At 44.8% G+C, this 14,928-nt stretch overlaps 1 protein-coding gene across 1 annotated transcript in view; it reads left to right on the plus strand.

The window, feature by feature from the left end:
• LMCD1 (LIM and cysteine rich domains 1) overlaps nt 1-2,509 on the plus strand; it is a 38,678-nt gene extending 36,169 nt beyond the window's left edge. The window contains exon 6 of the mRNA XM_063426681.1: nt 643-2,509. Within this exon, the coding sequence (XP_063282751.1) occupies nt 643-807 (165 nt within the window). The 3' untranslated portion in view covers nt 808-2,509. The remainder of the gene's footprint in view (nt 1-642) is intronic.
• Nucleotides 2,510-14,928: the final 12,419 nt, after the last annotated feature.

A 14,928-nucleotide genomic window follows, 5' to 3' on the forward strand; every position in this document is an offset into this window, starting at 1 on the left:
CCAAGTCTTAGTGGATAGTGAAGATTCACCAGTATTTGATTTAATTTCCCATTCTTCTCAGTATCTAGAATAGAGCCAAGAGATATCTAGCAGTTAGAGCAGGTATCTCAAACTCAGATTCCCCCAGATTTTATTGGCCTACGATTCAGAGAATTCTTTGAATATAAAAGATGACAAGAGAATCATGGGAATAGTTAAGCAACATGTAGGAGGCCAGAGTTTGAGATGCCTCAGTTAGACCACTATTTTTGAGGATGACAAAAAATGCACATGATATAAAGAGGAAAATAGTATGGCTTTATGGATAACCCAGTGTATGCATAGACCGCCTTGCCATTACTTCATTCCACTTCTGATTTTTACAAACAAACAAAAAGTATCACGTACATAGCCAAGAAATAACATCTGTAAAGGACACATTGTAAAGTTAGCTAATCCCCAATATGGCTATTTCAGTAGGTCAACAATGGTTGGATGAGGCATATCATACTGATCAAGCACCATCTAACTATCATCAATATATGATTCCATGTAATAGCATTGCCAAGCCCAATGCAGTTGATACAGCCCTTTCTAATAATCGAAAGAGTTTAATAAAAATATGTTGCATTCATTTTATTTTTGCTTGCTCTGGCTTCACAGATAATATTCTCTGAAGACTACAAACAACTAGAGGGACACTTTTGGCACAATGACCATTTCTCTTGTATGGTCTGCAAGGAAACATTCGATGGAAGGTCTTACGTTCTGGACAATGCGCAGCTGCTTTGTGACCGTTGCAGCAAATCCAAAAACAACTGCAGCTAGAGCAAAGCACGCTCAGTTCTCTGGGTACTGGACTGTTAAATGCTGGTGTAGACAGGATCTAGAGTGCTAGCTTTCTCCCAAATCACTATAGCCTATATATTACAAATCTTACTAGTTGAGTGCAGAAGTGATCATGCTGACTAAGTCATCTCAAGTGCTACATTAGATATCTAATAACTCTCCAGTAGAGACTTAGAAAGAAGGCATGTTGGCAACCTTTACTTTCAAGGCTGCAAAATACAGTTGGCAAAAGAAAGAAATAAGTTTGTAACATAATCAATAAACAGTTTGCATAAACAAATCCCACTAAAAGAGATTACAATAGATCCAAGCCACAGTAAAAATGCTCAATAAAAGCATGTTTGTATGCATCCAGATGTCTCTTCTGCTCACAGATAGCCTTCAGAAGTAAAATCTACATTGGGTGGCCCTGATTCTTTAAACCAGTTGTGAGCCAAGTGGCTCCATGTCTGCTTTGCAAGTCTGCCCTATTAAATGCCACCTTACCTTTCCCCTTAGGGTTCTGTACGGCTTCCTTATATGTTGAGATGACTACATTAAAATATATATGCCTTAATTTAGACAAGTGTTACAGCCAGGTAATAACCCAGAAGAGTGGATTATAAAAGTACTGGAATACTAACAAAATTTCAATATATTATTTATTTTTGTATGTTGTCATGGAGTAAAAAATGCATTAACAAGCATGTGCAATGGGCATTATAAAATGCTGTCATGGGATGTATATATGACTGCTTTCACTGTCTATTTTATGTTCTCATTCATCCATAAGTATCCATACATTGAATCTTTTGACTCTGATATTGTCATAAGACCCCCAACTCATTACATGATAGGCTTTGTCTGTGGCCCTATCTTCTGATACAATTTTAAGAGAGTGCGGGGGATCTGTGAATTCAGATTTCTATTTTTGGTTTACTCTCAGCCACAAGAAGGTTCTAAGGTCAACATGATATGAATGCAACATAAATGTATTCAACAAAGAACCATCATCGGATCTCACGACATATATACTGACTCATCCGTCACTGAAAAAAGTTGCAATAAAAAAAAAAAATAGGTAAACTAAACAATAAATGTATTCCTTTAAACAGTACATTTCCAAAATAAAAAAAAAAAATGGCCATGTATATTTGTTTATATCAGTTTACTATTTTCTACAGGCAAAGAGAAGTCCTTTTATTTAATTATTTTGAATAATGTCAATGCATTTTTAAATAAAAGGTCCTGATTTTTATTTCAATGTTCATATCTCTCAATTATGAAATATTAATAGCGTTGGCTGCCCCTTTAATAAAGGAATAGATCAACCAACATTTTTCAGTGTATAATGCACCTTAGCAAAGATAACCTTTGCACAAACATTATTGTAAGATATATACATGTTAAAGGACCACTCTAGGCACCCAGACCACTTCAGCTCAATAAAGTGGTCTGGGTGCCAAGTTCCCCTAGTTTTAACCCTGCAGCTGTAAACATAGCAGTTTCAGAGAAAGTGCTATGTTTACATTGAAGGCTAATCCAGCCTCTAGTGGCTGTCTTCCTGACAGCCACTAGTGGCCGCTTCCGCAAGCCTTAATGCGAAAATCGCATTGAGGACACGCTGGATGTCCATAGGAAAGCATTGAGTAATGCTTTAATATGAGTGGTTCGGAGCTGACGTCAGCAGGGGGAGAAGAGGTCAGTGGCTGAAGGGAGGTGGGGGGGAGGGGGACCTAATAACCCTATAAGTTTGTTTTCCTGGCACTATAGTGCTCCTTTAATTTATCATTTTTAATAGTTTTCATATGTACAAAAAATCTACTAAAGACTCAGTTATTCATTGCAGTTTGAATTTTCAAAAATTCTAAGTAAATTTTGAAGTGTATCCCAGAATTTCAAAACTGCACATATCAATGCCATTGAGAATTCTTACAAACTGGCTATTTTGGGCTTACATTTTCAGTTTGAATAACTCTGCTAGTCTTGTTCAGTAACTCAATGGCACACACATACAAACAAACTACAAATGTTAGGACAAAGTGACAATTTGGAAAAATCATCCAGTTTTATAGCTTAGTTATTTTGGCTTAAAACCTGCACTTGTCAATTCTCCTCAATTCTCAATTTAGTCAATACGCCTGGCCTTTCTTTTTCTGTCTTTAGTTTTCGTTCAGTTTTTTTTTTCTTTTTTCTTTCTTGTTTCAAAATTATGTATTTATGAGATGCAATTTATTGACAAGGCATTTGCTGAAATGATGCATAAATACTAATAAAATCATGAAACCTGGTGAAAGTATCTTTGAGTATATTTGTAACAGTAAGTCAACAAATAGCAGCCAACCAGTAGGAGAATCAAAAATGAAAATAACACTTCAAGCATTATAGCCATTACAGCTTGCTGTAGCGGTTATGATGTCAAGGGCAGTCTGGTACCCTCCCTACCCCTCTCCCATTGTAAGTGATTAAACAATTCTATTATTATTATTATTATTATTGCCATTTATATAGCGCCAACAGATTCCGTAGCGCTTTACAATATTTTGAGAGGGGGGGATGTAACAATAAATAAGACAATTACAAGAAAATTTACAGGAATAATAGGTTGAAGAGGACCCTGCTCAAATGAGCTTACAGACTATAGGAGGTGGGGTATTAGAAACATTAGGATAGGAAATATCAAGTAGGAGTGAAGCAGAGCTGGAGGAGAGAGCAAAGCACTATCCCATAGGGACAGGTATGTAAGGGAGAGATTACTCTGGGAGGCCATACGCTTTCCTGAAGAGATGGGATTTAAGGCCCTTCTTAAATGATTGAAGACTAGGGGAGAGTCTGATGGCAGTAGGCAAGTTATTCCATAGGAGAGGAGCCGCCCGTGAGAAGTCCTGCAAGCGTGAGTTGGCCGTACGGGTGCGAGCAGCGGTCAGGAGGTGGTCGCGGGCAGAGCGGAGGGTACGAGGAGGGGCATACCTCTGGATCAGTGAAGAGATATAAGAGGGGCTGGAATTGTTCAGTGCTTTAAATGTATGGGTTAGCACTTTGAATTGACTCCTATAGGATACAGGGAGCCAATGTAAGGACTGGCAGAGGGGCGAGGTGTGAGAGGACCGACTGGATAGGAAAATCAGTCTAGCTGCAGCATTCATTACAGACTGTAGCGGGGCAGTACGGCTTTTGGGGAGACCAATCAGGAGAGGGTTACAGTAATCCATGCGGGAAATTACTAGAGCATGGACAAGCTCCTTGGTAGCATCTTGCGTAAGAAAGGGGCGGATGCGGGCTATGTTTTTGAGTTTTTGTTTCTAGAATGGCTTGACTGCATATCTGAGGTTAGCCTCTCCCACATTCTATAAAAAGCCAGAATATCCTAAGTAGGATACAGGAGGGAATGTACGGCTAGCTCGTTTTCCTATTGCACTCAGCCAATGAGCCACACAGCCGTCTTAGCTCAGACAGAGAGCTTCTGGCTGGCTCTCAATAGGAAGCAGTGAAGGTACTTGGTGGACCATTCTAAAACATTAGTCTTGTTACAATGGCAGGTCTCTAGGGAACACCTAGCACATTAACCACTTCAGAATTATATAGTGGTTATGGTGCTTGAAGTGTTCCTTTAATTGCAAAAAAAAGAAAAAGGACTAGACATACCAAAAGGAGCGACACAGACAGGCCACCATCCGGCCCGGGGGGCGCAATCCTCGGGTGACCGGCAGGAGGAGAGCACCCTGCATAGTGCTCCCCTCATGCCCGTCATTGCGTGTAGAGTTGCCGAGTGGGCGGGCCGCGATTTACCCGGTCTGACAGGAGATGCAACAAACTGCTCCTGTCAGACCGGGACAGGAAACAGGATCCTCCACCGCGTAACGCCCGCTCAACCACGCAACATGGAGAGAGAAGAAGGGGGCACAATGAAAGGTAGGAGGGGAGTGGGGGACAATAAAAGTTACAGGAGGGGGGGACAATAAAAGTTACAGGAGTGGGGGGGGACAATAAAAGTTACAGGAGGGGGGGACAATAAAAGTTACAGGAGGGAGGACAAGAAGAGTTACAGGAGGGGGGACAAGAAGAGTTACAGGAGGGGGGGAACAAGAAGAGTTACAGGAGGGGGGAACAAGAAGAGTTACATGAGGGGAGGTGGGCAATAAGAGTTACAGGAGGAAATGGAGGGGCAATAAGAGTTACAGGAGGGGAGGGAGGTACAATAAAAGTTACAGGAGGGGGGTCAATAAAAGGTTCAGGGGAGGCAATAAAAGGTGGGGGACATTTAAAGGCACAGGAGGGGAGGTGGGACAATGAAAGGTATAGGGGGAGGAGGACATTGAAAGGCACAGGAATGCTGGGGGGCCCACAGAGAAACTCATAGAGGCTGAATGCACATGGGGGGGGGGCAAAGATATACACAGAGGGGCTGAGGGAGGACACATAGATATACAGAAGGGTTGTGAGGAGAAAGAGACGTACAAAGGGACTTTGGGGGAGAAAGAGCCACACAAAGGAGCTGGGGAAAAGAAAGAGACAGACAAAGTGGCTGGAGTAAGTAAAAAAATACACAAATGGGTTGTAAGAAAAACACGAGGAGATAAAACACAGCAAAGCGGGTGTAAGATACACAAAGGAGAAAAAGGGAGTAAGATATTCGAAGGATAGGATATAAAACACTGAAGGGGATAATAAATTTAAAAGGGGGGTTACATGACACACAGGTGAAAATGCATTTTTTTGGGGGGAGGAGGGGCGGCAAAATGCATCTTCGCCTGTGTAGTCAAAAATCCTTGCACCGGCCCTGGCCACCATACAAAGGCACCACTTTGCTTTTCACATTATTTCCAAAGTAATACCTTCACGGGGCAGAAATCACTTTGATAGCAATTTGATTCTTGCAAGTTAAGGAAAATTATGTCTCCCAAGATTCCTTTCCCTCTAGCATTTGAATGTGTTCAAAAGTAGATAATTTCCCCTGAGATTTGATGTTTGTATCCAGAATATCCATACCAATGAATTATTCTCAATAAGTAGGGCAACTCCATATCAATTAATTATTCTCAATAATTAGGGCAACACAGAGTAAAAAGAGTAAAGCAGGAAAGCTTGAATGACTGTACCTCTACATTTATTTCTGAAATATTCGTATAGTTTTCGTATAATAGTTTTCATTATTGAATTTTTTTCAGGAGAATCTGAATGTCTAGTCCAAACTAAAAGCTGGTACAGCTATAGACAGATATAAGGGAAGCACTTATTATATCCCTAGTGAATCTTGTGTAGTGGATTACGCCGTCCGCTGCTAGTGTAGCTTTTGCCCAGAAATTATTGATTTTCCGTTGTACAGAAGTTCACAGCACTATGACAAATCCCCACTGCAACATTACCACAAATATTTGTGCAGATTTTAAGACTCAGAAGGCGGTGCCAGGTTTGGGTTTTAGGAATGTAGTTAATTTAAATTGAGAAAGATAAAAGTACATATTTGTGGTTAGTAGACAAAAGTTTAAAGGAACTCTTCACCGAATTGTATTTAACAATTTAGTTGATCTGTATTTATTTTTTCTGCATGTTTTCTTTTGGGTTATATATATCTATATATATATATATATATATATATATATATATATATATATTTTTTTTTTTTTTTTTTTTTTTTTTTTAAGCAACATGCAAAAGCTGCAGAGCCATTTTGCCAACTAAATCTAAAATATGTTGGGATTTCTGGAAAGTATTTCATGGCAGCACCCCTTCATGTCATTACAGTGCATCAGTGTGTCTGATTATTTGCATGTGTATCAGTGTTTGTATATGTGTGTTTGTATGTAGTCAGTGTGTGTATCTGTGTATCTGTGTGTGTGTGTCTTAGTATCTGCATGTGTGTCAGTGTTTAGAAAAAAGAGAGAGCTCCAGATGTAGGAAAAATCTACACTGTTGCTGAAATTGGGTTGAGGAGGTAATATGGGTGTGACGGACTGCCTTGCACCCCGACCAGGTACCTCCGTCAATCGCTGCTTCCTAGTACTTGCGAGCACCATAAGCACTGCACTGGAACACCTTAACCACCGTAAACTCCACAAATCACCGCAGCTTGTTTGGGGTCTCACTGTCCTCCACCCACCTTGGACCCAAAACCAGGATCCAGCTTCCAGTGGGTAGTCTTCTCCTACTCCAGAGAGCGAACCAGGCTGCTCTTATAAGAGCAAGTGTTGTGATCCAAGGGAGTATAGTGATTATAGCAATCCCCAAAGTGTGAATATAGCTCTCCAATCCTCCAAACATGAGCCTAGGCTTCATGAAGGGTAAAACAAATCTCAGTTTAATGGTAGCCACAACTGACCTTTTATGACAGTCTCCATGCAAGGGACACTCCCCCCTGAACCTGAGAGTAAACCACAGTAGAAATAAATACACAATCACATTGGCGCTCAGGTCCAGGACACTACCATACAAAATCAGATAATCCCTCCTCTGTGCCTGGGAGATAATTGGATCAGGAACTGTACTAATCTAATCTAATTATCTCCAAGCACAGAAAAAAACTATCATTTTCCCCAATACCCCAAAAATACCCTGAAAATACATAGAAGCCCCACAAAAACATCCCCTGACAGCCCTGATCTGGGTGACCAACATATCCAAAAATCACCCAAATCAGTTCAGGGGGTTCAGGAATTTCCTGGAAGTCTTAATTTTCTGTCTAATTCGGTAGTTTAAAAACAAACAAACTACCGAGCAGAGTCAATAGTCTTACCATGGAGCTTGATCCCCTTGTTCGTGGGAACGTTTCCACCGAACAGCGCTTTTCTAAGTGTTGTGGAACCGAACGCAGGCAATGTTGGAAGTCCAGCGTTCGGGAGTTTCTGTGTTAATTTTCAGTTCCATAAGATTCATGCCTGCCTGCTTTCATGCGAACAAGATGGCCGCTACTTCGTGGTCGTCCATAGGTATTGCAGCCACCCAAACGAACACTTAGAACACTGCGGTGTAAATTTCTACAAAGTAGCAATTAGGCTTAACAAGCTCCAGGGTGGTCTCCGGTTCATGTGGCTGTTCGGTTCCCGAACCAAATATAAATTCCCACGAACCAAGTCTGTTCGTATAGTTTTTTCTAAAGGGCCCATAGTCTTTTGGTAAGAGTCTGGCCAGCAGGCCCCTGCAAGAACACATGACAAGCAGGGGAGGGCTGGCAGCCTTAGGCCTGGGGGGCAAAACCAGTCAAGTGGCCCATTGCGCCACCAAATCAGTTCACCATCCATGCCCACCTTTTTCTGGTTTTATAACGGATATTGATGTAATGCTAATCAGTAGCTCTTTGCCATACCCGCTCCTTCACGGCTCTGACTTTCAATGTTGTCAGAGCACAGGCTGAGAATCTCTGAGCCTGTGCTCTGACTCAGTAACTGAGCGCCGGAACCACGAGGGAGAGGATATGATCTGACTGCACCTACTGCTGGTGCGCACCAGTGGACCACCAGCGAATCGTTTAAATTAAATATGCTGGTGTACCCAACTTGTGAGCTGTGTTGGCCGCCGGGCGCCTCTGTGGTCATGGCACCCTGCGTGACCGCACAGCTTGCCCACCCCAACGGCTGGCCCTGCTGACACACACTGATGTTACTACTTAGACATCCCTCAATATTAATACAGAGATGAGAGTAAACACAAATAAACTGTGGAAACTAGAGCTGATCCCCCCCAAATTTATAAAGGTTTGCTTAGAGGATTTATTCAAGATTAAATCATGCCTCCTCCTCTCTCCCCCATGCGCTGCTCTGTAGGCTGGGAGGAAATGAAGAGTAATCACAGTCTCCCAGCACAATGCCACCTGTGGCTGCATGGGGAACAGCTGTTTAATGTAATGCTTGCAGGACGGCCAGCTGCCGCAGAACCTCTTTGTTTCCGTCTCTGCAAAGGGCTCCAGGCACTGCTTGTTGTGAGTGTGAGCCACTGTAAATTAGGGGCAGAGGGCACTTGCACTGCGGTCAAGACGGGTCTGGGCAGGAGGAGAGTGCAGTGCAATCAGTGCACTCCCCTCCTGTGGGTCACCAGTAGACTGGTGCACCTGCCCAGGATCAGAGCCGGTGCAAGGATTTTTGCCGCCCTAGACAAAATATAAATTTGCCGCCCCCCCCCATGTGACATCACAATGCCCCACCCGTATGATCTGCCATATGAACTAACGCCAGTGCTGCACACAGTGTGTGTTTACATTAAAAAGCCTGCAGGGACCAGCTATAGACACCAGAACCACTTCATTAAGCTATAGTGTCCCTTTAATGTGAGGTAAATTATAGATTAGTGTCACTAATAATATACTAGATTGCCTACTTACAATTAGATGAGGATGATGATGGGCTGCAGTTTGGCTCCACTGGTCTGGTGTAGAACAGGACCTCTGGAGGCTGTTTGCAACTGTGGTCACAAAATTCAACGTTCTGGGAGAATTGGAAACAGCTCCATTTTTTGGGGGCCTCTTACACATCTCAAGGTCTGGGCTCCAGTGCCTGACGGTGAGTATGCCCATAAGGCCCACTCATAAGTCCACTTGTATGTTCCACCCACCCATGAGCTCGCTCACAGGGAGTGGAGTGTGTAGGGGATGTGTTATGTGTTATCTAATATGTGTGCTTATGGTATGTAGTGTATAGGGATACCAGTTTGTGCAGGTGATGCAGTGTGTTTGTGTGTAGTGGAAGCAGTGTGTATTTGTGTATAAGGGATGTATTATGTGTTTCTGGTTGTGTGTGAGGGATGCATTGTGTGAATCTGTGTTTGTATGCATAAGGGATGCAAGGTGTGTGTCTGTATGTGTGTGCATTGAGTGTAAGAGATGCATTGTGTTTCTGTGTGTATGTAAGAAAAACAGTGTGTGTGTTTGCATGTGTGTGTAAGGGTTTGCATTGTATGTTTCTGTGTATGTGTGCAAATGATGCATTGTCTTTGTGTGTAAGGGTTGCATTGTGTGTGTGTGTAATGGATGCATTGTGTGTTTCTCTGTGTGTAAGGGAAGCATGTTCTGTTTCTGTGTATGTATAGGGATGCATTGTGTGTTTCTGTGTATGTATAGGGATGCATTGTGTTTCTGTGTATGTATAGGGATGCATTGTGTGTGTGTGTGTGTGTGTGTGTGCGCGTAGTGTTAAAGAGCTCCCTGTCTTGCCCCCTGTCCTATAGAGCTGTCCCTTCTGTCCCTTAGAGCTCTCCTCTGCCCCTTAGTGGTCTCTCCTCTCCCCCACCCTCCCCTAGCGGTCTCTTCTCACACTCACCCACCCTCCCTGTGCTCTTCTCATCCCCCCTCCACCCTCCCTGTGTTCTTCTCACTCCTCCCTCTGTGTGTTCTCACCCCCCGTGTTCTTCTAACCCCCCTCCTCCCTGTGTTCTTCTTACTCCCCCCCTTGTTCTTCTTACCCCTTCTTCTTACCCTCCTCCCTCTTCTTACCCCTTCCTTCTTCTTCTTACCCCTTCCTTCTTCTTCTTACCCCTTCCTTCTTCTTCTTACCCCTTCCTTCTTCTTCTTACCCCCCTTCTTCTTCTTACCCCCTTCTTCTTCTTCTTACCCCCCTTCTTCTTCTTACCCCCTTCTTCTTTTTACTCCCCCCTCTTCTTCTTACTCCCCCCTCTTCTTCTTACCCCCTTCTTCTTCTTACTCCCCCCTCTTCTTCTTACCCCCTTCTTCTTTTTACTCCCCCCTCTTCTTCTTACTCCCCCTTCTTCTTCTTACCCCCTCTTCTTCTTACCCCCTTCTTCTAATTACTCCCCACTCTTGTTCTTACTCCCCCCTTCTTCTTCTTACCCCCCTCTTTTTCTTATCTCCCCTTCTTCTTACTCCCCCCTGTTATTATCCCCCTCCCCTCTTCTTACTCCCTCTCTTCCCTCTTCTTACTCCCCCCGCCCCTCTTACTCCCCCTCCCCTCTTCTTACTCCCCCCTCCCCTCTTCTTACTCCCCCCTCTTCTTACTCTCCCCCCTCCCCTTTTCTTACTCTCCCCCTCCCCTTTTCTTACTCTCCCCCCCTCCCCTCTTTTTACTCTCCCCTCCTCCCCTCTTTTTACTCTCCCCCCTCCCCTCTTTTTACTCTCCCCCTCCCCTCTTTATACTCTCCCCCCCTCCCCTCTTTATACTCTCCCCCCTCCCCTCTTTTTACTCTCCCCCCTCCCCTCTTCTTACTCTCCCCCCTTCCCTCTTTTTACTCTCCCCCCTCCCCTCTTTATACTCTCCCCCTCCCCTCTTTTTACTCTCCCCCCTCCCCTCTTCTTACTCTCCCCCTCCCCTTTTCTTACTCTCCCCCCTCCCCTTTTCTTACTCCCCCCCCCTCTTTTTACTCTCCCCCCTCCCCTCTTTTTACTCTCCCCCCTCCCCTCTTTTTACTCTCCCCCCTCCCCTCTTTATACTCTCCCCCCCTCCCCTCTTTTTACTCTTCCCCCCTCCCCTCTTCTTACTCTCCCCCCCTCCCCTCTTCTTACTCTCCCCCCTCCCCTCTTCTTACTCTCCCCCCCTCCCCTCTTCTTACTCTCCCCCCCCTCCCCTCTTCTTACTCTCCCCCCCCTCCCCTCTTCTTACTCTCCCCCCCCTCCCCTCTTCTTACTCTCCCCCCCCTCCCCTCTTCTTACTCTCCCCCCCCTCCCCTCTTCTTACTCTCCCCCCCTTCTTCTTACCCCCTCCCCTGTAGGTGGCCGAGCTGCACTCCGGTCCGCGGTCCCGGCCGGAGTGACAGGAAGGTGCTCAGTGTGCACCTTCCTGTCAGTCCGGCCGGGTACAGGAAACAGAAACTCCTGTTCCGCGCGGAACAGGGGTTTCTGTTTCCTGTACCCGGCCGGACTGACAGGAAGTGCACACTCAGTGCACTTTCCTATCACTCCGGCCGGGACCGCGGACCGGAGACCAGCTCGGCCACCTACAGGGGAGGGGAGGGAGGGGAGAATCTGTTCTGCAGCCGCCTGAGCGCTCTTTACAGAGCGCTCGGCGGCTGCAGCATTTAAAGGGCCGGCCCGCCGCGGCCGGTCCTAAAAGAATTTCGGGCGGCCTGGGGGGCAATTGCCTCCCTGCCCCCCGGCCCAGCCCGCCCCTGATGACAAGGCTCAGTCCATCACATTGAAATTGGATTTAACAGGTAATATGGGCTTAAACCAAAATAAACAGTTTAGTGAACAAGGACCTAATGAGGAGATGGACCCAACTAGAAGGAAAGGAACCTAGCCTCACTGAGATTATCTTCAAATTAGAACATTCTAAGGTAATAGCAAGAAATATTTAAACTTTATTAGAAGTAGATAACCAAAACATGTACAAAAAACAAACAATGTGCACCCCACTGTAAAGTGAATTAATTAGTCTAACCTTAGTTAATTAGTTAAAAAGAATGGGGAATACAAGGTTACATGAAAATACCTTAATTTGAACTTGAGACAACATTTTAATTTTGTGTCCTCTCTGCCTTTAAAAATTTAACAACTATTAAATTGTATCTTGATGCCTTTACCGTAAAATTTAATGATTAGATACTATATCAAATTTGAGAAAGAGATCAAATAATTTAGAAAAGATAGAAAACTGCGTAGAGTCAATATAAGGCTAAATTTTAGATTGTGAATGAATATATGATGGTGTATATGTTGTAAGCAGGCCCAAGATGACCAAAATATGGGTTAAGCAATAGTATGCCTGTGTTTATTATAAAGAACATTGAGCAGTTAACACACCAGTCCCTTATTCAATAGTAGCTGGTAAAACGACCAGATAGAAATAACAGAGTATAATCAGCCATAATTACGGCTACTTTCCTTGACACCCTACTGTATTAAATTGTCCTAATATAACAATGAAATCTGCTTGGCTGTTTGTTCAGACCCTGTCGAATATCATTGTGCTCTGAAAAGATGACTCATAAACTGCATAGAAAAGAGACAGAGCAAAAGACACAAAATTATAGTATGCAGTATGAGGCAGGGAGACATGGATAGGAGACATGGGTGTCTGCAGAGGGGATTATTCAGCTTGTTCTGCTATTTTTCGTGTGAGATTGAAAAATGCACTGCAATACCGGAGCTGGCCAGTAGGTGGCACTGTGTATGGAGAGAGACAAGGAATAGGAAGATACATCTTATCCCTGCTTCTCTCTGCTGACTGCAACTGCAGGGGGGCAGCACATGCAGCCAGCAAAGACAGCCTTCAGATCAGGTAAGTGAGGGATGGGGGGGGGGCAGCCTACAGATCAGGTAAGTGAGGCATGGGGGAGAGATAGCCTATAGATCAGGGAACCGAGGCATGGGGGGGCAGCCTATAGATCAGGGAACCGAGGCATGGGGGGGCAGCCTATAGATCAGGGAACCGAGGCATGGGGGGGCAGCCTATAGATCAGGGAACCGAGGCATGGGGGGGCAGCCTATAGATCAGGGAACCGAGGCATGGGGGGGCAGCCTATAGATCAGGGAACCGAGGCATGGGGGGGCAGCCTATAGATCAGGGAACCGAGGCATGGGGGGGCAGCCTATAGATCAGGGAACCGAGGCATGGGGGGGCAGCCTATAGATCAGGGAACCGAGGCATGGGGGGGCAGCCTATAGATCAGGGAAGTGAGGGATGGGGGGAACACTATATATCAGGCAAGTCAGGGATGGGGCAGAGGCAGCCTATACATCAGGTAAGTAAGGGATGGGGGAGACAGCCTACAGGAAGGGTCAGCAAGAAGCAGGAAGGTAAAGTAAGAGAAGGAGCAGAAAGGAGAAGGAACAGAAATGAGCAGAAAGGGACATCAAGGAGCAGAAAGGGGCAGCAAGGAGCTGGAAGGGACAGCAAGGAGCACAAAACGTAAAATAGGAGAAGGAGCAAAAAAGAACAGAAATGAGCAGGAAGGGTCTGCAAGGAGCAGGAAGGGTCTGCAAGGGACAGGGATAGTCAGCAAGGAGAAGGAAGGGTCAGCAAGGAGCTGGAAGGTAAAGCAGCACAAAGTTAAAGTAGAAGGAGCAGAGAGGGTCAGCAAGGAGCTGTAAAGGGCAGCAAGGAGCAGGAAGGGACAGAAGGAGAACAAAGGTAAAGTAGGAGAAGGAACAGAAATGAGCAGGAAGGGACATCAAGGAGCAGAAAGGGTCAGCAATGAGCTGGAAGGGGCAAAAGGAGCACAAACATAAAGTAGGAGAAGGACCAGAAATTAGCAGGAAGGGGCAGCAAGGAGAAGGAAGGGTCTGCAAGTGCAGGGAGGGACTGCAATGAGAAGGAAGGGTCTGCAAACAGCAGAAAGGGACAGAAGGAGCACAAAGGTAAAGGAACAGAAAGAATCAGAAGGAGCACAAAGGTTAAAGTAGGAGAAGGAGCAGAAAAGGGTCGCAAGGAGCAGAGAGGGACAGCAAGAAGCACAAAGGTAAAGTATGAATAGGAGCAGAAAGGGATCAGAAAGAGAAAGGAGCAGAAGGGCACAAAATAATCAGAAAGTAGCAGAAAGGTAAAGGAGCAGAAGGAGCCAAAAAGAAGATAAGACAATGTCAGAAGAAAAAGAAGACTGTGTCAAATAAAGGAGAAGAAAAGGAGATTGAAGCAGGAAGGACAAGTGAAGTGAGCCCTCCACTTTATTCTGGACACCACATCATAAGGCTTTGGTACCTGGGCCTGGCAGGGAACCTTCTCATCTCCCCAGGTAAAAAAAAAAATATCAGTGTTAATGTGTTCACTTTTATTTACTGAGTGTCAGGAAGCACAGAGTGCCGCTGGGTAGGGGTGTTGCTGATTGGCTAGAGTGGTCAGCTGGCACTCTAAGCCAATCAGTAGCTACCCATTCATAAAAAAGTAAAAAAATGTTATGAACCGGGAACTAGCGATTGGCTTAGAGCGTCAACTGACCACTCTAGCCAATCAACGACACCCATGCCTGATGTCAATCTGCACTTCCTGACACTCCGTTTCAGAAGCCGAATACCACTGAGCGACCTGGAGATCTGGAGCTGGAGGAAGCCTTTGGGGTTAAACCATTTGAGAGCGGTTTAACCCCTTAAAGGAAAGAGAGCCCCCAGGGGCTTCCTGGCATCATACCATTATCATTTAGATGAAGTTGTTATGGTGACCAGAATGTTCCTTTAATTTACTTAAAGGAACACTACAGTGTCAGGAATACAAACATGTATTCCTGACACCATGGTTGTGAAAACGC

The sequence above is a fragment of the Pelobates fuscus genome, chromosome 7 (assembly GCF_036172605.1).
Source record: "Pelobates fuscus isolate aPelFus1 chromosome 7, aPelFus1.pri, whole genome shotgun sequence".
In the NCBI taxonomy this organism is placed as follows: Eukaryota; Metazoa; Chordata; class Amphibia; order Anura; family Pelobatidae; genus Pelobates; species Pelobates fuscus.